Source organism: Nannobrachium achirus (genome assembly GCF_963921795.1).
Source record: "Nannobrachium achirus genome assembly, chromosome: 18".
Classification (NCBI taxonomy): Eukaryota; Metazoa; Chordata; class Actinopteri; order Myctophiformes; family Myctophidae; genus Nannobrachium; species Nannobrachium achirus.
The window spans coordinates 48,756,467-48,781,975 of NC_137825.1; the positions used below are offsets into that span (position 1 = coordinate 48,756,467).

The window sequence follows — 25,509 nt, forward strand, 5'->3', positions numbered from 1 at the left end:
GCGTGAAATCTTGCAAGCACATTCCCACTAGGTCAAGGAACAGATGCCTCCCTTCTCACATTGGCCTGTTATAGCGCCACCAGCGGGTCAACTTTTGCATAACACATTTTTGGAACAAAATGCCTCAAATCATGCATGCAGCTAATTTCAGTAACGTCAAAGAGAGCACTGCCCCTGTGATCTTGACATTTTGTACTTTTATAGACATTGTTTTCTGGCTTGAAGCGAGCCCACAATTGTTTCGAAGGAACAATATTTTCTAGTTCATTATCATCCTGGTGGTGCTTAATGCATCACAGATCTCTCTGTGATATGAGAGATAGTTCATTACTACCTCCCATTGTTTAGCACCTAAATCTATGGCAAATGCTGTGTTTACAATGAATTATCTTTATATAACTGACATAAGGGAAATGTGGTGAGTCGAATAAAATTAAGTCAAGTCAAAGTTTATTAACAAAGCTCATTTCAAATGGCCAAAGTGTTGTTCAATTTAAATAATAAAGAAATAATATATATGAATGAATATATGCATTAAGAATGGTGAGAAAGCGATGACAATAGATTGAAGATAACATAACATAAAGGACAATAATAAATTGTCTCAAAGGCAAGCGAGTACATTAGTGGAAAAGGTGCTCCTGGTGCTCCTTTAGCCACAGCAGGCCCCAATTTGAGTAAAACAAAAAAGTGAGTGCTTGAGTAAGATTACAAAAGTATTGGTATCAAAATGTACTTAAAGTACCAAAAGTAAAAGTACTTATTATGCATGCAGAATGTCCTATTTCATGTCATTTCAAAGGTGAAAACATATTTTGAAAATAGCAGATCTACACGCTCACAATGCATCGCCATGAGAGGGTCGAAGTGGTTAATGCAGGCTTTGTAATAATGATGAAAATCTACAAACTTGTAAATAAAGTTACTTTCCACCACTGTAACTTTATACACGACCAGGGACGTGCTGGGCCCCTGATTCAGCCCGGGAAAAAGAGTTGGAGAGGCCCTCATTGCGCGCTATAGAGAGAGATAATGACAAGTGACAAGCCAGTGGGCCATTTACATGAGTTATATTTCGTCATTGTCGGGTGGAAACCTTGTATGTCCAAAACCATTTTAAAAATGATTTAAACTAGTGAAAACAGCCAATCTACAAGCACACAACGCCTCGCACTGCAAGGCGTTGTGTGCTTGTAGATCTGCTGTTTTCACTACTTGTGTGCGACAGCCTTGTATGATGAAGCAGGGCTTTGCTTTGCGAAAAAATTTACACATTTGAAACTTGTAGATACAAAGTTTCTGCCCGACAGTGATGATTTACTTTGTTGGCCGCCCAGCCACCAAAAAATGGAACGAAGGTAGACATTTTATTTTTATATTTTCTTCCTAACGGCCGGCCTGGACCGGCCGGGAATGAACCGGACGTTCGGGAGTTGTCCCGCTTTTCCCAATGGCCAGCACGTCCCTGCATGTGTACAGAACTCATTCATTTGTTCAGTGTTCCTCCTCTAACTCCTCGGCGTTCTCCAGTAACCCGTGGAAGGTGAAGTAGTGGGAGTTGGAGTAGACGGCCGGCTTGTTGGGACACATCCCCACCACCTCTGGTTTCAGCGAGGCAAAGGGGTTGGCTCCACTTCCTTTATGGTCGATCTCCAACTCCTTCAGGATCAGCAGGGAATAGGTCATCTCCGAGTCGCTGTAAAGGGAACAGGAAGGTGACCGTCAGCCAGGGACGTGCTGGGCCCCTGATTCAGCCCGGGAAAAAGAGTTGGAGAGGCCCTCATTGCGTGCTATAGAGAGAGAGAGATCTCTCTCTATAGCGCTGCTGCTACTCAAAGAGTTGCCATTTCAGATCATGACAAGTGACAAGCCAGTGGGCCAATTACTGTACACAAGTTATATTTCGTCGTTGTCGGGTGGAAACCTTGTATGTCCAAAACCGTTTGTTTTGTATTTATCATTTTAAAAATGATTTAAACTAGTGAAAACAGCCGAACTACAAGCACACAACGCCTCGCACCGCGAGGCATTGTGTGCTTGTAGATCTGCTGTTCTCACTACTTTTGTGCAACGGCCTTATATGATGAAGCAGGACTTTACTTTGCGGAAAAATGTATAAATTTGAAACTTGGAGATACAAGGTTTCTGCCCGACAGTGACGATTTACTTTATTGGCCGCCCAGCCCCCAAAATGGAACGAAGGCCGACATTTTATTTTTAATTTTCTCCTAATGGCCAGCCTGGACCGGCCGGGAATGAACCGGCCGTTCGGGAGTTGTCCCGCTTTTCCCAATGGCCAGCACGTCCCTGCCGCCAGCCCTTAGCCACATGCGGATACCGCAGTATGTCAGACAAAGCATTAGTGTAGCGGCCAAAAAAAAAGACCCAGGCATAACTCGCTCCTCTAAGGGAGTTGGGTTGGTGAGCGGGAGGTTTTGGAGCTTCAGTCCGGCCTTCCAAGGCGCTATTGCTATTGTTAGGATATAAAATTGATATTAAATAATATCTGCCTATGTAGTAGTGTATTTAAAGGGGTAATGTCACCTAAAGGGGTACTGTCACTTTAAAAAGTCATCTTAAAATATGAGTTAATATTTTTATGATGTCATTGTGGGAATGCGCAATTCTAAGCCAATCAAATTAATTGTCTGGACTACTTACTGTACTGGTCAGCTGTTGTTGGGGGGCGAGGGGCAGATTACACTGTGACATGCAGTTTCAGACTGTTTCAGACCGTTTTCAGAGAGACCACGTGACCTACTGTATCATACTATTATAATTTCGGGGCATGTCAGTGGGCCTTTAAGACATCATCCTATGTTAAAAGTCAAGGGTACTATGCTTTTCTGGACACTGTGACTTATACAGTATCTCTGTAACTGTTTAATAAGTGGTGATGAGATTATAATCCATTTACATATAACCATTTGTTCCAAAATGCTATGCAGCAACTAGAGATACTGTTCCTACAAAACAGTGTGGGCTCGCTTGTAAAAAAAAATGTTTTAAAAAGAAATAAAATAAAAATAAAAAATCGTAATTAAATAAATTGTTGTTATTCTTTTATGTTGAAAAAAAAGTTAAATAAATAAAAAATATGCGTATATAAGTGAGTGGTTGTTGTTGCTTTGTTGAATATAGAAAATAACATTGTTTATAATTAATGAAATACTGTAATGTATGTTGCTGGTTGTGCTATAGTTTCCTTGTCATGTTTGCCTGGGAAGGAACAGTTGTTCACAATTTTTTCTATTGTTTCTATTGATTCTGGGAGTTTCATATTAGGAATGTGTGGCAAAAATATACGGCAGAACTCATTATATATTTCCCCCCAAAGGTGACGTGTTAATTGTCATTTGAAGCTCAACCAATACCCCAGCTAACACCACTCCCAGATTTTCCACACCTCAATAACACCTCATTGGCTAAGGGCCCTAGCTGCCTTTATACTGTCTGCGACGGAACTCAAATACAATCATGCCACCTCATTGGCTTGTGGCTCTGCCTCTCTATGGTCTGCGGCGGAAAATGCCAACGTGTCTGCGGTGGAAATATGCGGCGGAACTCACTCTATAAATAACGAGGATAACAGAGTGTTCTCGCCTTCAGCGAGCCCACAATTACCTGAGCAGAAGGGAAGATCGTACTGTGTCTTATCTTTAGCTGTTTAACCCATTCAGAACGGGTACACTATATTGTGTATCATTATTTTATGCTTTAACTATTGAAAAATAGCAGATATACAAGCTCACAGCGCGACACCGAGTGCCGCGCTGCGAGCTTGTAGATCTGCTATTTTTGAAAAATCATGAAAATTAGAATTGTGACCCAATTCTTTTGAATCCTTCTAAGGTTTTTTGAAAAACCTATGTTTCTATGTCAGCAATCTGGCTTAGCCATGGTCAAAGAAAAGGTCCTTTTCACTTAAATGGAGCTCAGTTAGTCTGTTCTTGAGAGACTACTATGTCAGTGGTTCTCAAACCTTTTGCACACATTTTCACGACTTTTTCCAAAAATAGCAGATCTACAAGCTCGCAGCGCGGCACTCGGTGGCGCGCTGTGAGCTTGTACATCTGCTATTTTTCACTGGTTAAAGCATTCAATAATTCTAGGCCTAAATATTAAACTATCAGAGCTGGTGATGAGATTACAATCCATTTACATACAACCATTTGTTCCAAAATGCTATGCAGCAATTACCTGAGCGTGGTGAAGAGACAGGGGATGTCATAGTCCCTGAGGAGCAGCAGAGTTGGAAGCCAACCTTCCTCCAGACCTGCCTCCTGACTAGCATCAAACCCTGGGCAACAAAAAGATTCAAAATGAAGGGGGGAAAAATCAACTGTTTTGACTCATTGCAAGTATGTTGGTTAGAAACGTAAAAAAAATACTGTAAAGGTCTTTGCACACTGCTGCGTTTTTCGGGCCGAATATCGGAGTGAATGTCGGAGTGCGTGAATAAAAAAATCAACCTCACGTTATGTCAATCACGTTTGCACACTGCCGCCCGTTTCGTATTTATTTTCCGGACCAGGGTTGATTTTTTCCGATTTTCGCAGCTGTTGCACTGAGTCCCTTGCTCTCTCTCTCTCTTTCCTCTCTCTCTCCCTGGCTTTTGGATTTCCAAAACGCAACGAAAACACGCAGTGCAGTGTGCAACCACCTTAAGTTTGTTATTATATTTCATAGACCAGCGGTTCCCAAACTTTTTTGTCTCAGGGCACCCCATAAATATTTTTTTTTAATCCGAGGCACCCCTACATTGTAATTTTCACTCCTAGCACCTTATATTTATAGCATATCGTCGTTGTCGGGTGGAAACCTTGTGTGTCCAAAACCGTTCGTTTTGTATTTATCATCTATAAAATGTACTAAAGTAGTGAAAACAGCAGATCTACAAGCACACAGCGCCTCGCGATCAACTGTTTTGACTCATTGCAAGTATGTTGGTTAGAAACGTAAAAAAAAAGTACTGTAAGTTTGTTATTATATTTCATAGACAAGCGGTTCCCAAACTTTTTTGTCTCAGGGCACCCCATAAATATGTTTTTAATCCGAGGCACCCCTACATTGTAATTTTCACTCCCAGCACCTTATATGTATAGCATATCGTCGTTGTCGGGTGGAAACCTTGAATGTCCAAAACCGTTCGTTTTGTATTTATCATCTATAAAATGTACTAAACTAGTGAAAACAGCCGATCTACAAGCACACAACGCCTCGCATCGCCAGGTGTGTGTAGATCGGCTGTTTTCACTTGTTTTGTGCGATAGTCCTGTATGATGAAGCAGGGCTTTGCTTTACCAAAAGACATACACATTTGAAACAAGGTTTCTGCCCGACAGTGACGATATTTGAGTGATTATGTTGCGAGGAAAACGTTGAGATCATAGCTATTTTGGTTGGAACTGACTGAAAATAACTTTGTACTTCAAAATGATACAAAATATTATTTCAAGTGTCCAAATAAATTATCTCACGGCGCCCACACTGCTGTCGCGGCACCCCAGGGTGCCCCGTCACCCACTTTGAAAACCCCTGTCATAGACACAAAAGACAATTTTGGCACAATTCGGATCACTGCTTTTGGAAGTTATACATTCAATATATTGTCGTTGTCGGGCAGAAACCTCGTACCTCCAAGTTTCAAATTTGTAATTTTTTTCCTGCAAAGTAAAGCCCTGCTTCACAATACAAGGCCGTTGCACAAAAGTAGTGAAAACAGCAGATCTACAAGCACACAACGCCTCGCAGTGCGAGGCGTTGTGTGCTTGTAGATCGGCTGTTTCCACTAGTTTAAATCATTTTTAAAATGATAAATACAAAACAAACGGCTTTGGACATACAAGGTTTCCACCCTACAACGACGATATATATATATATATATATATTATTATTATTATTTTTTTTACCAGGGTGAAATCCAACGACCAGATCTGGCCTGGCTGCCTGCTCCTTCTCGACCACCTCTTCCCAGAAGTCGTGGTAGAGGCCCTTGTAGGCGCTGATGTAGACGCTCTGCTTGGGCCCGGTGGCGTGAAGCGGAGGCCTCACGACGGGGCCTTGCACAATCTCCGGCCCTATCATCACCACCACCAGACCCTTGTGTCCCGGGAACATACGGTTCAGTTCGTCGTAGTCCGTCAGTTTGGCTCCCAGAGTCTCACTCTGGCCCGCACCCACCAGGTGAATTGTCAGGGCTTCCTTCATAGGGTCGAGGCCGAACAGTCTCATCGCCCAGGCTATGGTCATTGGCCTGGAGAGGAACTCGCTGGAGACTCTCCACAGCGACTGCTTCAGGTCGTCCTCCTCCGGCCTGGACTTGCCAGCGTTGGTCCACAAGTCTTTCATGTTGGCGCCGGACAGGATGGTGCCGAGGCGCGGAGTCAGGTCTCCCTGCATGGCGAGCCAGTCGTCCCAGCCCTTGACCTCGGACTGAGGCTTGGACCATTTGTCGGTGGCGAATGGCAGATCTCCTAGTTAAAAACAAGAAAAGACATCTGAACAGATACAAATACTCATTCATTACTCTGCTAAACTCAGGCCGTTAGTAAGGTGTGATGACTCTAGTGTAATGTAATGTAATGTATGCACTTGACCTGTATGCCAGCACTGTGTGTTGTGCACTATTCGTTGTAATTTACTTTCTTTCTGTCTGTCTTGTCCTGTTGTATGTTATGTAGCAGCCTGCATGTCCAAGACAAATTTCCTTCGGGACCAAATGAATTAATCTTGAATCTTGAATCTCCTGATGTCGCGGCAGGGAGAAACAACGTTTCAGTTAGTCACCAGTGTTTGTTTGTTTTCTGTTTACCACCGTGCTCTGACCGCGTCTGCCGCATTGATGCAATAAACTGTTTGACGATAAAAAAGGAAGAGGGTTGTAGTCAGATTCGTCCATAATTATGCCTCAAACAGACGTGCCGGCTAACCAGCCTTCATCAGTGTGATGATGAGGGCTGGATTGTCAAAAATCTGTGATTCACTGAGGCATATGCAAGAATAGAAATACATCTGTTAGTCACCACCACCAGTATTCATTCTTTCCTGTCCCTTCCTTCTTTCCTTTCTTTCAGTTTTAGACAAAATTTTCATTTTAAAACAGGGTCTTCAACGTTTTCAGGCCAAGGACCCCTTAGTTGAGATAGAGATTAAGCAGGGACCCCCACAACCTTTTCATAGATTCATAGTTTTCAGATATCTAACCACTTGAACCGTCAATACCTAATAAACTTGGCCTTTCACTCTGTATTTAGTCTGCTCTTTTTTCCCCTCTACACCAAACCTCTTAGCCGAAAATAGCCGATCTACAAGCTCACAACGCCTCGCAGCGCGAGGCGTTGTGAGCTTGTAGATCTGCTATTTTTGGCTAAAGTTCTCAGAAAAATAAAAGTTTCTATCACAAAAAAGATTTGAAGGACCCCCTGTAGTAACTCTGAGGACCCCCTAGGGTCCCCCTGTTGAAGACCCCTGTTTTAAAACAACAATAAATCTAAGTCCAACAGTAAACGTTTGTTTTAAGACTTAAGATTTTTGTGGGGGAAACGGGTGGTTTACGGCACGTTGTAACGCGTGAGCACATTGTCAGTTCACTCGTGGCGCTTTACCTTTGTACAGAAGCCATTCCACGACTCTGTCAATGGCCACGAGACGCAGCTGCGAGCAGAACCTCTTGTGCTGGGTCCAGTCGGCCTTCTGGCACTCCTTGCTGCAGTAGTAAACATTCAGACATCTGTGCAACCAGAGGGCCACAGGAGCAAAGAAAGAACACCCAAAAGTGAGATGACTGCAGTGGCGTCAGTTCATAAAAAGCTAAGGTATGGCAACATGACTGGTGTCTTGCACGCGCGCCTTTGCGTGCGTGCAAGACACCAGTCATGTTGCCATACCTTAGCAACAAGCATGATACATTTATTTCAAGAAGTACATTCTATTTTTTCCGTTTGTTCAAGTGCAGCTAAACTTGGCATAAAATAGTAAACGTGACACAATTAACAATAATGCATTGCACCTGTGCAGCTGACCTGCGGAACCTGGGAATATATCATTGTGTCAAGATGGGGAGAATAAAAGTGTGGAGAATATAATTATAATAATACCTTGATAAAGTGACCATTTTGTTAAATTTTGCATTTGTAGTTATTTTAACAACATAATAACATTCATGGATTTATATTTAAAAGTAACTTTTATTTTCCCCCCTGGGCCCAGGGTATGGCACCCCTGCAACATTAGAAACACTCTGTTACAAGTAAAAGTCCGGAATTCAAAATATACTTGGTGAAAATACAAGTATAGACATAAGTATACAATTTTTTGAAAATAGGCCGGCCATTAGGAAAAAAATAAAATGTCGGCCCTCGTTCCATTGTGGGGGCTGGGTGGCCAACAAAGTGAATTGTCACTGTCGGGCAGAAACTTTGTATCTCCAAGTTTCAAATGTATACATTTTTTCGCAAAGCAAAGCCCTGCTTCATCATACAAGGCCGTTGCACAAAAGTAGTGAAAACAGCAGATCTACAAGCACACAACGCCTCGCGGTGCGAGGCGTTGTGTGCTTGTAGATCGGCTGTTTTCACTAGTTTAAATCCTTTTTTAAATGGTTTTGGACATACAAGGTTTCCACCCGACAATTACCAAATATAACTCATGTAATTGGCCCACTGGCTTGTCACTTGTCATGATCTGAAATGGCAAATCTTTGAGTAGCAGCAGCGCTATAGAGAGAGATCTCTCTCTATAGCGCGCAATGAGGGCCTCTACAACTCTTTTTCCCAGGCTGAATCAGGGGCCCAGCATGTCCCTGAGTACATTACCTGAGTACATGTACTTAGTTACTTTCCACCACTGACTGGCACATGTTAAATGACACAAAAAAAGCTATATTTATTTATTTTTTCGCTGTGCGAGCGCTCCTTTTCACCTGGTGCAACGCTTGAGGGTCTGCGACTGTGAAAGCTGTTTCGGTCGCTTCTCACAGCTTGCGCAGAACTTGAAGGATTCTTCCATCTTTTCGAACATCTCTTTCGGAGACCGGAAGCCCATGGCTTTGCCTTTAGCCTCCGGTACAGCTCCACTGAGAGAGAAGCAGAGAATGGATGAATACTAATCTGAATATGCTTTTTTTTAGACCACTACTGCACTTATATGTAGAGACATAGTATGTAGACATATTTGATGGGCTACAAGTGGATGTTTTGAAAACGTGATCATCGGTGTATCAGTTGGTCGGGCCGCATGCATTTTCAGATAATGTTTATTATAATCATTTATAATTCATAATGATCAATTTTGATCCAGCTTGAATCAATAGATTCAAGCTGGATAAACGCTGTGATTATCTAGCAAATACTTGGACATTATATTTCAACACATACGGTATGGACAAACCCACCTTGACATGAACACAGAGATTACATACATTTAAAGGAGTAGTTCACCCCCAAAATGACTTTTTTTCTATTGATTACTCATGCCATGGAGAGTAGAGTTCAATAATATTTTTTAGATTTGTCACATTCCTAAGACAAAAATTTGATTCGAGTAAATTTACCCCCATTGATTCCGGACGGGGACCCGTTTCGAAACGGGTCCCCATCCGGAACGAATGGGGGTAAATTTATTGTTATCAAAATTTAAAAAAAATATACTTTAACTCTAGTCTCCATGGCAAAAGTCATTTTGGGGGTGAACTACTCCTTTAACGATAGACCAAGAGTAGCCATATGGAATGGAAAAGTAATTAGACCCCTCTTTTTCATTATCCCTCTTAAAATTGCCAAATACAAGGCACAAATACTTAGTTTCCATACAATCAATTATTTGCATTGCAAAACGATTCGATACCGATTAAAACGATACGATACAAAGCCAAAACGGTACGATATTTTGCTTTTGCAAACGATATAGTAGATCACTGCAAATTAAAATCGATTTTTCGATGCAGTTACTATATCGTTACACCCCTATATATACATCCTGTTCAGTACCAGTAAGACTCCCTAATCGGGAGATAAGCGACCGTAGGTGGCTTATCTCCACAAATAGGGCAAAAATTTGTTTTTCCCAAATCTTCCTGATCCATGTTGATGACCTGGGGGTCCCTGGGGCTCCGGGGGTCCTTGGAGGTTGTAGTTTGGCAGTCAAGGAGTGTGTGTGCAAAATTTGGCATGGATGGGGGCAACGGTTGTGGAGATATGAGCAGGGCAAAAGTGTGACGGACTCACTGACTCACTGACTCACTCACTCACTTACAGACAGCCCGTGGAGGTTTTGGTAGTAAATGCGACCTACGGTCGCAATCAAAATGAAAACTCACTTTTTAAGGTTTTAAAGAAAGAAATACAATGCCATTATTTAACATACTTTCTTTTTTTATTGTAAAAATTGAAATAAATAATCTTCTTTTGGGTGGTTCCTGTCTCAGTGGACACTCATGTCTTTTGGTTTTTGTAATAGCCTACACTAAGCCTAATTCATTAGCCTAATTGTAGGACTGGGTTTTTTGTCGTTGACATTTTTGGCACAGGTGACAGGTGTGACACATAGATCAAGTGCTGACACCCTGGCCTGAACCATTCTGTTATCATTGCCAATTATTTGGGGGCCCACTTATATCCCCATGGCCAGCCCCTGGCCCACACGTTGAGAACCACTTGTCTATAGCTTCTCATGCAAGTCTATTCTTAGAGTGGGCCACGTGTTCTCTGTTCTGCCTTATGAGGAAAGGGGGGGGGGGGGGAGGGGTGGAATTGGTGCCCAAGAATTGCATGATGAATGGAATGTGCATGGTTCACATGGTTCTAGTAGTAGCCAGTGTTGTTTTTGACAGCAAATTTTGATTTAGTTTTAGTCATAGTCTTTTGAATAAAATCTCATTTAGTTTTAGTCACAATTAATACTGAAAAGTTGTAGTTTTAGTCAAATTTTAGTCGACTAAATATCATGAGATTTTAGTTGACTAAATCTACAGTTGATTTAGTCAACTAAAATGTATTTTGGCAGGCCTTGATGGCATCGTAATGACTGATTTTACACTTGGTTGCGTGCTGCCGCCCCCGGCGGCAGTTGCCAGTACTGCTCCTTATTCTGCTACAATGGGAAGGGAGCATTACTGGCACCTGCCGCCGGGGGCTTTTCCGAATTTAATGAGACTAAATAAGCGATTTAAACCATTTCCCAACGCCGTAGTGCATGTTTTATGTACAGCGGGATCTAAAACCTCGGCGTGGAGGCATTCTACCCAGCCCGGTGATAACACGGTAGGACCTCATCTCGGAGCACAACAGTACGCAGCGGAGGGTGAGGACTAACGGGACTGTATATGTAGTCAGGGAAAATTATCAGAATACCTGTCAAATCTGGGAATAAATTCCTTACCAAACAATTTCTTCACCAATGTGTTCGTAAAGGTGTCTAGTAACATATCTAACAAAGATTGAAATTCAACAAAAAAATTTAGTTCCATGCCCCCAGAGTATGATTTTCCATCCCACGGTACATAAAACATGCACTACGGCATGAAACAACCGCTTAAATCACTAGTTTTGTCAGCCAGTGTAATGTTTTCCGATTCTACCGGAACTCCCCCGGCGGCATTTGCTAGTACTGCTTCTTATTCTGCTACAATGGGAAGGGAGCAGTACTGGCACCTGCCGCCGGGGGCTTTTCGGAATTTAATGAGACTAAATAACCATTTCCTAACGCCGTAGTGCATGTTTTATGTACCGTGGGATGGAAAATCATACTCTGAGTGGAACTACCTTTACTTTTTGGATACAATTTCAGGGAAAGGGTGATCTACCTCGGCGTGGAGGCATTCTACCCCAGCCCGGTGATATCCCCGTAGGACCTCATCTCAGACGACAACAGTAGTATGCAGCGGAGGGTGAGGTTCTATATGGGGCTAATACTTTAACCGGATGCCTCAATTTCTGCATGGGCTGAAAACCCTGCCTTAAAAAACACTTCACAAACTCACTTAGGCTACAGGTTTTAGGACTACAAACTGTAACACTAATTTCCAGTCACATGAATTACCTATGAATTAAGATATAAACTCAGATTTGTGATGCCTGATGCCTCAAACTCAGTAGCAGCATTTATCTGTTCTGACCTTGGAGGTGCGGTAGGAATAGCTTTTGAAGTTGGCACCATCTCCCCAGTTGCATTTGATGGAGCCCAGAATGGAAGAGACGTTGATGATTGCAGCTCTATGAATGCCCATTCCACTGGACTGGGATGCAGCCGTTCGCAGAAGTGGGAGGAACGCCTGTAAAGTAAGTAAGTAGCTTGAAGTGACTTTTTGTTTACATTTTTTATTTACAATTTTGAATGTAAAGTAGGTGGATGTGTTGGTGAACTTTGTGTCAGATTTTGTCATTGCTTATATGTACGTTATTTCTTAAAATGCAGGACAATAATGAGAAATGTACTGTCACTTTTTTGGTGCCAAATGCCAATGATTCGGTGCATATCTAACTATTAATATAGCGAATGTCTGTGCGTCCGCCGTCTGACCGTCTGTCTGCATGACTGATACTAAACCGTGTCGCCATCATGGTAACAGCTGCATGCAAAACAATACCCAACTGACATCACTGACTGACATCACTACAGTGCCCAAATTTGGAGATGACATCATAGACTGGCCTGGACACGGAACACCATATATGGGCATAAGAGGGCCAGACAGACAGACGACCATTCTGCCCAACGGGTAACCGATTTGGGTACCCCAACATTACTTCTGAGACTCCAACATTCAATCCCTCATATAGGCTACTGTGCACACCCCCGGGGCACAGGACTAGTAACTTTTATTCCCAAGTTTAATAATTGTCCTGTTATTTGTATCAATGTTGTAGAAACAAACATGTTCACTCGTCTTGCATTAAAGGATGTTTCCCCCCAAATGTAGTGTTTTAGCAGTAAAGTACTGGATATGAACTCATGTTCATGCAATGTCTCAAAAGCAGAAGCGTACAATGGATCAGAAAATTAGGTTAACTTTTTCCAAGGTTTCACTCGGTGCAACCTCAGCTCTGAAGTTCGGTATAGGTTTTTCGCACATTGTACCTTTGTGATGAAGAGCGGTGCAACAGTGTTGGTCTCAAAGGTTTTCATCATGTTGTCTGGGCTAACAGAGTTTATGTTATCACCATTGTTGATGCCTGCATTGTTGATTAGACAGGTCAGACCCCCAGAACCTACAATGGACTGGACCTCCTCCAGGGCTGAGGTGATACTGGGTGGGCTCACGACATCTGGACAAGCAAGAGGAAAAATAGTACTTGAGACATGAAGGTCTAATATTTCTACAATTGCTACAGATTTCTACCTGTATATCAAGTCATTTTGGGTCATAAACAATAAGCTGAAGGATAAAATTAAGACTGATAATGATGTAATGTGCATGTTCACCTCATGTATACGTTACATTACTTAAGGCATAAGAGTCAACTAACTAATAGTCATGCACATACTGTATAAATATGCACGTCTGAATCATGCAGTGTTTGCATAGAAATGGCTCTGGTGCCATCTACTGCCAGCAACACTTATAACAGCCTGGTCAGGGGATCACATGACAACAACTTTTTCAGCATTTGGGTATAATAATTGGCTGCTTTATTAATAGTGCATTGCATTTGTATTTCGCTGTAGCCAAGAATCTTAATTTACATAATATGGTAGAACCATGTCTCACCTAATGTTATAATGTGAACACCAGCATATGTTTTGGAGAGCTCTTGCAGATCCTAAAATAAAAACAAACACAGAATAACATAATTATTTGAGATGAAAATTGACAGTCATGTTGTTAAGATGATGACTTTGACATAACCTGGCAACTGGGAACAGTGGGGACCGAACTGGGAGGGAGAAACTTTTGTCAGTACAAGGAGAAAAAATACAAATAGGAACGATCTGATTTATTTATTTTCTTAATCGTTTGTGGCAATTTGAAACATAACTCCTGCATATTCCTGCATTCCAGTATAGCCTACTCACTTTTGCAGCAGACGGGTTGCGAGCTGCAGCTATGATCGTGGCTGGACGGTCCTTCATTCTCACCAAGTCCTTCACAATCTGCAGCCCAATTCCTCTAGCCTGGCGGGGCCCGACGTCATCTGCGTTCACTCACAATGCGTGTGAGAAGAGGTTTGGAGTTGAGTGAAAAGGAGCAGACCAAGTACAGAGCCAAAGGTCAAGTTTACTATGTACTGTATTGAGTGTGTGTGTGTGTGTGTGTGTGTGTGTGTGTGTGTGTGTGTGTGTGTGTGTGTGTGTGTGTGTGTGTGTGTGTGTGTGTGTGTGTGTGTGTGTGTGTGTGTGTGTGTATGTTTCTATGTGAGCAATCTGGCCAGCCATCGTCAAAGAAAAGGTCCTTTTCACTTAACTGGAGCTCAGTTAGTCTGTTCTTGAGAGACTACTATGTCAGTGGCTCTCAAACCTTTTCATGTGAAGGACCCCCAAAATGATATTTATTTGGCCACGGACCCCCATCTCAAAATATTTAGTTCCAGGGACCCCCCAGAAGCAAAATTTGAGTTACAAACGTTCGCTTTGAAAATACATAATACACTCAGAATATACACAGACACAGCCTATAGATACTGTGTATAGGTCATTACATTTTTCTCAAAGGGATTTTTGTTTTTACATTGTGAAATGATTTAAAAAAATGATTTAAAAAATGTTGGCAAAAAGAGAGGGAAAAAAAATGCTGACATTGACGTGACTCCTTTCTAAATAATAGGACTTGTTATTGCATTGGGTTCCGCCCTCTGTTCAACTCAGTGAGTTGAGAATGGAAACACTGCCCTCATGTGGATTCTTTCATATCACACTGTAACACTGTTACTGAACAAACAAGAATGATTCCTATCACAATATAGAGCCGTTTAACACTGTTACTGAACAAACACTCTATAGCAATGATTACTGTGACAACGTGGAGCAGTTTAACCCTGTTAGTGAACACACATACTGTATATAGATTAGTGATTCCTACCTCGAGGCAGCAGCAGCAGTGCAACATGCATGTCGCTTCTCCAACACAGACTGGTGCCCTGCACTTCCTGGTGTGTCAGGTGAGTGACTGGGGGAGAATTCCTTGGCTACAGCGCCGTCTATGGATGGGGACCTACTGATAGGTTCTAGAGGCATGCAGTCTACTGCACTTCCAGGGGGTTGGGGGGGGCAGCGGCCTTCGGCCGCTGCCTGGGCTCGCAAGTCCGGCTTGGTGCCGTCCCCCCACCTCGGCGCCTGACTCTGGCTGGAGCTTTACAAAAAAAACAAACAAAAAAAAAAGCCAGCTGCTGAGCTGACCTGCGCAGCGTGCGTGCGGTGCAATGTGAATGCATGTGACTTAGGAAGATAGATAGATAGATACGTAATAAACATGATTTGGTACAAGCTCAACTAAAAGGAGATCCTAGTAATGTTTTTGGCTTATTTCCACAGGGAAGTCATTCACGAATGAACTAATTATTGATATAGGACTGTCATAGGTATACAGTGTCATTGACAGTACAGTTCACTGGTACAAGCTCAACTAAAAGGTGATCCTAGAAAAGACTAAGTCAGGGGGAAAAAAGGGGGAAACAATTTAAAAACTAAAACAATAAAAACAGCCGATCTACAAGGCTGCATGTGGGCTTGTGGATCAGCTGTTTTGGGTAAATGTGGGTTATTTATCTAATGCAGTATTGATCCCTTTATCGAGTGATTGATTGAAGACTTTATGACAAGTTTCATGACAGTACAGTTCACTGGTACAAGCTCAACTAAAAGGAGCTTTATTCATTTATTGAATGAATTATTTCCCTGTCTCCACACCAGGCCCAACTGCGCCGCCACTGACTGATAAATTGCGACCGTCAGGTCGCAGTTACTATCGAAACCTCGACCAGGTGTCTGTCTGTCCGTCACACTTTTGCCCTGCTCATATCTCCGCAACCGCTGACCCGATCCGTGCCAAATTTTGCACAGACAGTCCTTGCCCTCCACCCATCGATTCTCACATGGCCCTCCTCTTCTAGCGCCACCATGAGGCCGAAACTCTTTCTGGACACTGCTCCTACAAATCTTGGCCTAAAATCACACAAATCGGTACACACTTGCTCTACACTCATGTCATCAACATGGATCTGTCCCATTTAGCGCCACCTTCAGGCCGATTTTTTAAAACCCATTTTTGGACACTACTCCTACAGATTTTGCCCTAAAATCACGCAAATCGCTACGCAGTCAGTATATATTAGGGAGTCTTACTGGTTTAATTATTTATTTATCTATTTATTTATTTACTTCCCGACTATGTTTCCGAGACTGATTATTTATTTATTTATTTCCCGACTGTTTCCGAGACTGATTATTTATGTAATTAATTATTTATTTATTTCCGCCCCTGGACTCCGCCCCCCCCCCCCCCCAGGCGTCTGCCTATCGATCGGCTGGGCTTTAAAGAGCCATAACTCCGCTTTGCAGCGTGCTACCGTCTCCAAACTCGCTGTCTGGCTTCTCGTGTTACTGGTATTAAATAACACATACAAGCTCACGGAAGCTCCATCCAACTTCTGCGCAATGCATTATGGGATGTTGGAAAGTTGTGGATACTAGCAACAGAGTATTTATTTAAATAAATAAATAAATAAATAAATAAATAAATAAATAAATAAATAATGAATGAACGAACACATGAATAAATAAATAAATAAATAAAAAAGAAAGTGTGTGTGCATGCATGCATGCATGCATGCGTGCGTAATTACTGCCTCCTCGTTAAGAACCCCACACATTTAGGCAAATTCTTTCTTTCTTTCTTTCTTTCTTTCTTTCTTTCTTTCTTTCCTTCCTTCCTTCCTTCCTTCCTTCCTTCCTTCCTTCCTGTAAATGAGGCCGCATGACAAGCGTTCTCGTCACCGCGCTGACGTGCTAATTACACGCAAATACAAGGGGTGGAGTCGAACTTAACGAGTGGGCGTGGTTTCAACTACAAGCTCACAACGCGTCGCATCAAGACGCGTTGTGAGCTTGTAGATCTGCTATTAACGAGTGGGCGTGGTTTCAACAAGAGGGAGGAGTCTGACTTAACGAGTGGGCCTAACGTAATGAGTTTTGTGGGCGTCGCACGCATTAATTATGTAAATTAAGCCGACTTATGCAAATGGGGGGGGGCAGGGCATGGTTTGGAAATGCGTGTGGGCGTGTGGGCGTGGTGCGTGCGTGCCTCAATTAATTAATTAATTAATTCATTCATTCATTAATTAATTGCCTCCTTGTTAAGAACCCCGTAAATTTAGGCAAATTCTTTCTTTCTTTCCTTCCTTCCTTCCTTCCTTCCTTCCTTCCTTCCTTCCTTCAATAAATAAATAAATAATTATGTTAATGAGGTTGGGGGCGTGGTCTGCGTTAATTATGTTAATGAGGGGCGTGGTCTGCGTTAATTATGTTAATGAGCAAAAAAAAGGAAAAGTAGTGGTCTGCGTTAATTATGTTAATGAGACTGCACAACATGCATTTGACGCGCGCGTCTTGTTGCTAATTACACACGAATGCAGGGGGCGGAGCTAATTAGCCTAATTATTCAAAGTGGGGGGCGTGGTCTGCATTAATTATGTAAATGAGACTGCACAACATGCATTTGACACGCGCGTCTTGTTGCTAATTACACGCGAATGCAGGGGGCGGAGCTAATTAGCGTAATTATTTAAATTGGGGGGCGTGGTCTGCATTAATTATGCAAATGAGGTTGGGGCGTGGTCTGCATTAATTATGTAAATGAGACTGCACAACATGCATTTGACGCGCGCGTCTTGTTGCTAATTACACGCGAATGCAGGGGGCGGAGCTAATTAGCGTAATTATTTAAATTGGGGGCGTGGTCTGCATTAATTATGCAAATGAGGTTGGGGCGTGGTCTGCATTAATTACGTAAATGAGACGCACGCGTCTCATTTACATATTATTATGTAAATGAGCTGCATTAATTATGTAAATGAGGCTGTTAAGTGGCGTTTCCCAGCGCGTAAAAAATGCAGACGGCCGTATGTAAATGAAGGGGAGGAGCTTAGTCGAAGTATGCAAATTGTGGGCGGGCATGGTTTGGAAATGCGTTTGGGTGTGGTTCGCATACATTATGCTCGCATACATTATGCTAATGAGGGTGTTAAGGTAGGTTCCCCAGCGCGTAAAAAATTCAGACGACCGTATGTAAATGAAGGGGAGGAGCTTAGTCGACGTATGAAAATTGGGGGCGGTGCATGGTTTGGAAATGTGTGTGGGTGTGGTTCGCATAAATTATGCTAATGAGGCTGTTAAGTGGTGTTTCCCAGCGCGTAAAAAATGCAGACGACCGTATGTAAATGAAGGGGAGGAGCTTAGTCGATGTATGCAAATTGGGGGCGGGGCATGGTTTGGAAATGCGTGTGGGCGTGGTTTGCATACATTATGCTCGCATACATTATGCTAATGAGGGCGTTAAGGTGGGTTTTCCAGCGCGTAAAAAATGCAGACGACCGTATGTAAATGAAGGGGAGGAGCTTAGTCGACGTATGAAAATTGGGGGCAGTGCATGGTTTGGAAATGTGTGTGGGTGTGGTTCGCATAAATTATGCTAATGAGGCTGTTAAGTGGCGTTTCCCAGCGCGTAAAAAATGCAGACGACCGTATGTAAATGAAGGGGAGGAGCTTAGTCGACGTGTGCAAATTGGGGGCGGGGCATGGTTTGGAAATGCGTGTGGGCGTGGTTTGCATACATTATGCTCGCATACATTATGCTAATGAGGGCGTTAAGGTGGGTTTTCCAGCGCGTAAAAAATGCAGACGACCGTATGTAAATGAAGGGGAGGAGCTTAGTCGACGTATGAAAATTGGGGGCAGTGCATGGTTTGGAAATGTGTGTGGGTGTGGTTCGCATAAATTATGCTAATGAGGCTGTTAAGTGGCGTTTCCCAGCGCGTAAAAAATGCAGACGACCGTATGTAAATGAAGGGGAGGAGCTTAGTCGACGTGTGCAAATTGGGGGCGGGGCATGGTTTGGAAATGCGTGTGGGCGTGGTTTGCATACATTATGCTCGCATACATTATGCTAATGAGGGCGTTAAGGTGGGTTTTCCAGCGCGTAAAAAATGCAGACGACCGTATGTAAATGAAGGGGAGGAGCTTAGTCGACGTATGCAAATTGGGGGCGGGGCATGGTTTGGAAATGCGTGTGGGCGTGGTTTGCATACATTATGCTCGCATACATTATGCTAATGAGGGCGTTAAGGTGGGTTTTCCAGCGCGTAAAAAATGCAGACGACCGTATGTAAATGAAGGGGAGGAGCTTAGTCGACATATGCAAATTGGGGGCGGGGCATGGTTTGGAAATGCGTGTGGGCGTGGTTTGCATACATTATGCTCGCATACATTATGCTAATGAGGGTGTTAAGGTAGGTTTCCCAGCGCGTAAAAAATGCAGACGACCGTATGTAAATGAAGGGGAGGAGCTTAGTCGACGTATGAAAATTGGGGGCGGGGCATGGTTTGGAAATGCGTGTGGGCGTGGTTTGCATACATTATGCTCGCATACATTATGCTAATGAGGGCGTTAAGGTGGGTTTTCCAGCGCGTAAAAAATGCAGACGACCGTATGTAAATGAAGGGGAGGAGCTTAGTCGACGTATGAAAATTGGGGGCAGTGCATGGTTTGGAAATGCGTGTGGGCGTGGTTCGCATACATTATGCTCGCATACATTATGCTAATGAGGGTGTTAACTCATTGAGTGCCAGCCTATCACCACTAGAGGGCGCCCAGTGACCAGAGAATAATAGAGATATGCTGGTAATGCATGCCCAAGCCCTGGAGCCATGACTTTTTTTACAAAGGAAAGGACACTTTCCTTTGTGCATGTACAGGAAGAGGATGAAGTTAGCTTGAAGTTAGCTATTGGCTACCAAGCATTTTAGAAGCCTTATTTTCGTCAACTTAGCCATGATTAAACCTTGCACACCTCATGCATGGGAAAAAAACAGAGAAGAATGAGCTCTAAAAAATCCAATGCAATCCAGGATTGCATTGGAGTGGATTTGTGCAGTTTGTTCACAGCTTTCAAACAAAAAAATCCGATTGGAAATCCGTTCAGGCATTCTTGAGATAATCGCCATTATGTTTTACATGTAATGTAAACAAAAATGGCTGCCCTGTATGTTAGATGGGGTTGTATGGGGTGGAACATGCAAAATCGCGATTGAAATCATGTTCACCAGATTTGATGGGGTCCAAAAAAAAAAAAAAAAAATTCAAAAAATTTTTTTTCAAAAAAAAAAAATTTTTTTTTTTTTTTTTTTTTTTTTTTTTTTTTTAAAAGCCGAACTTGTTCGGGATCGGCACACTACGATACGCTAATAAAGCCGAACTAGTTCGGGATTGGCACTCAATGAGTTAAGGTAGGTTTCCCAGCGCGTAAAAAATGCAGACGACCGTATGTAAATGAAGGGGAGGAGCTTAGTCGACGTATGCAAATTGGGGGCGGGGCATGGTTTGGAAATGCGTGTGGGCGTGGTTTGCATACATTATGCTCGCATACATTATGCTAATGAGGGCGTTAAGGTGGGTTTTCCAGCGCGTAAAAAATGCAGACGACCGTATGTAAATGAAGGGGAGGAGCTTAGTCGACATATGCAAATTGGGGGCGGGGCATGGTTTGGAAATGCGTGTGGGCGTGGTTTGCATACATTATGCTCGCATACATTATGCTAATGAGGGTGTTAAGGTAGGTTTCCCAGCGCGTAAAAAATGCAGACGACCGTATGTAAATGAAGGGGAGGAGCTTAGTCGACGTATGAAAATTGGGGGCAGTGCATGGTTTGGAAATGTGTGTGGGTGTGGTTCGCATAAATTATGCTAATGAGGCTGTTAAGTGGCGTTTCCCAGCGCGTAAAAAATGCAGACGACCGTATGTAAATGAAGGGGAGGAGCTTAGTCGACGTATGCAAATTGGGGGCGGGGCATGGTTTGGAAATGCGTGTGGGCGTGGTTTGCATACATTATGCTCGCATACATTATGCTAATGAGGGCGTTAAGGTGGGTTTTCCAGCGCGTAAAAAATGCAGACGACCGTATGTAAATGAAGGGGAGGAGCTTAGTCGACGTATGAAAATTGGGGGCAGTGCATGGTTTGGAAATGTGTGTGGGTGTGGTTCGCATAAATTATGCTCGCATACATCATGCTAATGAGGGCGTTAAGGTGGGTTTCCCAGGGCTTAAAAAATACACGAACGCATTCATTCAATGAATGAATGAATAAATAAATAAAGTGCAAACGAACGAGCGAACGCACACTTTATTATTTATTCATTCATTCACGCACGCACGCACACACGCACACACGCACACACGCACACTTTATTTTTTAATTAATTCATGAATACAGCCTGCGATATGCGTGAAATCTTGCAAGCACATTCCCACTAGGTCAAGGAACAGATGCCTCCCTTCTCACATTGGCCTGTTATAGCGCCACCAGCGGGTCAACTTTTGCATAACACATTTTTGGAACAAAATGCCTCAAATCATGCATGCAGCTAATTTCAGTAACGTCAAAGAGAGCACTGCCCCTGTGATCTTGACATTTTGTACTTTTATAGACATTGTTTTCTGGCTTGAAGCGAGCCCACAATTGTTTCGAAGGAACAATATTTTCTAGTTCATTATCATCCTGGTGGTGCTTAATGCATCACAGATCTCTCTGTGATATGAGAGATAGTTCATTACTACCTCCCATTGTTTAGCACCTAAATCTATGGCAAATGCTGTGTTTACAATGAATTATCTTTATATAACTGACATAAGGGAAATGTGGTGAGTCGAATAAAATTAAGTCAAGTCAAAGTTTATTAACAAAGCTCATTTCAAATGGCCAAAGTGTTGTTCAATTTAAATAATAAAGAAATAATATATATGAATGAATATATGCATTAAGAATGGTGAGAAAGCGATGACAATAGATTGAAGATAACATAACATAAAGGACAATAATAAATTGTCTCAAAGGCAAGCGAGTACATTAGTGGAAAAGGTGCTCCTGGTGCTCCTTTAGCCACAGCAGGCCCCAATTTGAGTAAAACAAAAAAGTGAGTGCTTGAGTAAGATTACAAAAGTATTGGTATCAAAATGTACTTAAAGTACCAAAAGTAAAAGTACTTATTATGCATGCAGAATGTCCTATTTCATGTCATTTCAAAGGTGAAAACATATTTTGAAAATAGCAGATCTACACGCTCACAATGCATCGCCATGAGAGGGTCGAAGTGGTTAATGCAGGCTTTGTAATAATGATGAAAATCTACAAACTTGTAAATAAAGTTACTTTCCACCACTGTAACTTTATACACGACCAGGGACGTGCTGGGCCCCTGATTCAGCCCGGGAAAAAGAGTTGGAGAGGCCCTCATTGCGCGCTATAGAGAGAGATCTCTCTCTATAGCGCTGCTGCTACAGTACTTTGCCATTTCAGATCATGACAAGTGGGCCAATTACATGAGTTATATTTCGCCGTTGTCGGGTGGAAACCTTGTATGTCCAAAACCGTTAGTTTTGTATTTATCATTTTAAAAATGATTTAAACTAGTGAAAACAGCCGATCTGTCAGCAACCTGGCCAGCCATCGTCAAAGAAAAGGTCCTTTTCACTTAATCTGGAGCTCAGTTAGTCTTTTCTTGAGGGACTACTATGTCAGTGGTTCTGAAACTTTTTCATGTGAAGGACCCCCAAAATGTCCGTGGTGAAGGTCCCCTCCAGTTAACTGTTAATAATGATGTTGGCCTAACTGGCCAAACAAGTCTGTGGACTAACATTTTCAGACAGAGCATATTTGCAGTGCAATTCCCAAACATGGATTAACATATTTGTACAGTACACGTCAGGGACGTGCTGGCCATTGGGAAAAGTGTGAAACTCCCGAACGGCCGGTTCATTCCAGGCCGGCCATTAGGAAAAAAATTGTCGGCCTTCGTTCCATTTTGGGGGCTGGGCGGCCAACAAAGTAAATTGTTTTTCTTTACATATCTACTGCATAGTACTGTGTTCTATTTGTCTGTCATTCAATGTTATATGAGATACTTCAATGGTTTCCAGTGGAAATAAGCTTAGTCTTTTCATGGATCTCCTTTTAGTAGACCTTGTACCAGTGAACTGTACCATCATGAAACTGTACCTTTTCTATGCAAACTTCTAATAAAGTCTTCAATCAATCAATCAAATCGTCACTTTCGGGCAGAAACCTTGTATCTCCAAGTTTCAAATGTGTAATTCTTTTCGCAAGGTAAAGCCCTGCTTCATCAGACAAGGCCGTCGCACAAAAGTAGTGAAAACAGCAGATCTACAAGTACACAACGCCTCGCGGTGCAAGGCGTTGTGTGCTTGTAGATCGGCTGTTTTCACTAGTTTAAATCATTTTTAAAATGATAAATACAAAACAAACGGTTTTGGACATACAAGGTTTCCACCCGACAACAACAAAATATAACTCATGTAATTGGCCCACTGGCTTGTCATGATCTGAAATGGCAAATCTTTGAGTAGCAGCAGTGCTATAGAGAGATCTCTCTCACTATAGCGCGCAATGAAGGCCTCTCCAACTCTTTTTTCCCGGGCTGAATCAGGGGCCCAGCATGTCCCTGGTACACGTCTAGACAGCTTCTTTCACTTGAATGCTATAGAGTAAGAAAACTAACGCTGGCAGCAGTTAAGACTTCCTAGTTCCTACAGTATGCGCCCATTTTTGGAGCGGTGAAAGCGCTCCCAATAGACAGGTATGTCCGTGTGTATGTCCCTGGCTGGGTGGCTGGGTGGCTGGCTGGCTGGCTGGCTGGCCGTGTCCGTAGCCTGGCAATACCTTGAGTGGCCACACACAACACACTAGTTAAAGGAGGGGCGCTGTTTTGTGCAGGCCAGGCACACTCACCACTCACTCACAGGCACAGTTTACAGTTTAGGCATTTAGCAACACACACAGGGTATAGCTGCTCAGATTCACCGCTCCACTTCGAACCGAGGTTTGATTTTTTTCCCCTACATTTTACCAGTCTAAAAATTGCAACTTCCATTAAAGGAGTAGTTCACCCACAGAGTTCAATAATATTTTTAGTTTTTTGTCACATTCCTAAGACAAAAATTGATTCGAGTAAATTTACCCCCATTGATTCCGGATGGGGACCCGTTTCGAAACGGGTCCCCATCCGGAACGAATGGGGGTAAATTTATTGTTATCACATTTTTTTCTTAGGAATGTGACAAAAACCAAAAAATATTATTGAACTCTACTCTCCATGGCGTGACTAATCAATAGGAAAAAAAGTCATTTTGGGGGTGAACTACTCCTTTAATGAAGCACCTTTTCAGGTCACACCTCTGTAATCAGCTGTATATACTGTATAGCATGTGTTGTATATGTTAAAGACATACAAATCTTTTATTATTTACGAGTCAAAGTCTGTGTGAATGTCTGGCCTCCAGGTAAATAATCGGTTTTAAATCTGGCCTGTTTAAGAATAAAATAACCCGCGTTGAATCCTTTTTGAACACCAATAACAAAAATATGAGTAATGCACATTTGCAGTGGTGAACAGTAACAAAGTAGAACTACATTGTAAATAGTTTATAGTTCTCTTCGATCAGGCAACTTCCCAATGCCTTCGTTATTAATCATCTATTTAAAAACATAAAACTTAACAAAATAATTATAATCTTCGCCAGTGCAGTAAAATGTAATTTCTGTCCGTGTTGTGCATCCCTGCACAGTACACTTTTGTCTTATGTAAAGCACTGTCAAGTGTCAATTGGCCTTTGTGTATGAAACATGCCATATAGAAGGAGTAAAGAGCACTTCTTTTGCTGTATTGCATGCGGCAGATTGTGAAATATATTTACTTTATACATTATCTAGAGTGAGCATTTGACTACCAATCTACAGTGCTACAATGGATGAGAAAGTTCATTCAAATCTCAACATGATGGCAGTTGAAATACTGGGCACCCTTAGGCAGCTAATGCAAATGTCCAACTCACACTCAATTGTTCTCAAACCATAATACTATGCCAATACTGTATATACAATAAGTCACAGTTTAATGTCTTTTTTTTTACAAATTTATCGTATGGCCAAATGTGTCACTCACTTGTCATAAATAACATGACAATTTGTATTAGCGGATGTTTTAGTAAGTTGGAAAGGGATACTGCCTCAGTGGGGGATGTTGTAAATACAAGTATAAATGTCATCCTCCTGAAATGTATACTTGTATTTCAGTCCTGACAGCTAGTAGGGCAGGGGTCTTCAACAGGGGGTCCGGCACCCCTAGGGGGTCCTCAGAGTTACTACAGGGGGTCCCCCAAATCTCTGTGTGACTTTTTTCCCTCCTTTTTTATATTGACCACTTGAACCCTATAGCGTCCATATTTTGAGAACTTTAGCCAAACATAGCAGATCAACAAGCTCACAACGCCTTGCAGCGCGAGGC

At 42.4% G+C, this 25,509-nt stretch overlaps 1 protein-coding gene across 1 annotated transcript; it reads right to left on the reverse strand.

The window, feature by feature from the left end:
- Window positions 1–1,225: 1,225 nt before the first annotated feature.
- On the reverse strand, window positions 1,226–12,207 carry LOC308303229 (putative protein MSS51 homolog, mitochondrial). Its single transcript, XM_080747555.1, has 6 exons — window positions 12,116–12,207; window positions 8,924–9,076; window positions 7,608–7,732; window positions 5,913–6,476; window positions 4,201–4,300; window positions 1,226–1,696 (listed from the first exon to the last, which is right to left on the reverse strand). The coding sequence occupies exons 1-6, from the start codon at window positions 12,154–12,156 to the stop codon at window positions 1,495–1,497; spliced, it is 1,185 nt and encodes a 394-aa protein (XP_080603681.1). The 5' UTR covers window positions 12,157–12,207; the 3' UTR covers window positions 1,226–1,494.
- Between the last annotated feature and the right edge of the window lie 13,302 nt (window positions 12,208–25,509).

What these genes read in the sequence shown, in the direction of transcription:
- LOC308303229 (XM_080747555.1), bottom strand. Translation starts at nt 12,156, where the DNA reads ATGGTGCCAACTTCAAAAGCTATTCCTACCGCACCTCCAAG. An exon ending in ATTCCTACCGCACCTCCAAG is followed by an intron (nt 9,077 to 12,115) that starts GTCAGAACAGAT and finishes CTTCTCTCTCAG; the next exon opens with TGGAGCTGTACCGGAGGCTA. An exon ending in GGAATGGCTTCTGTACAAAG is followed by an intron (nt 6,477 to 7,607) that starts GTAAAGCGCCAC and finishes GTTTTTAACTAG; the next exon opens with GAGATCTGCCATTCGCCACC.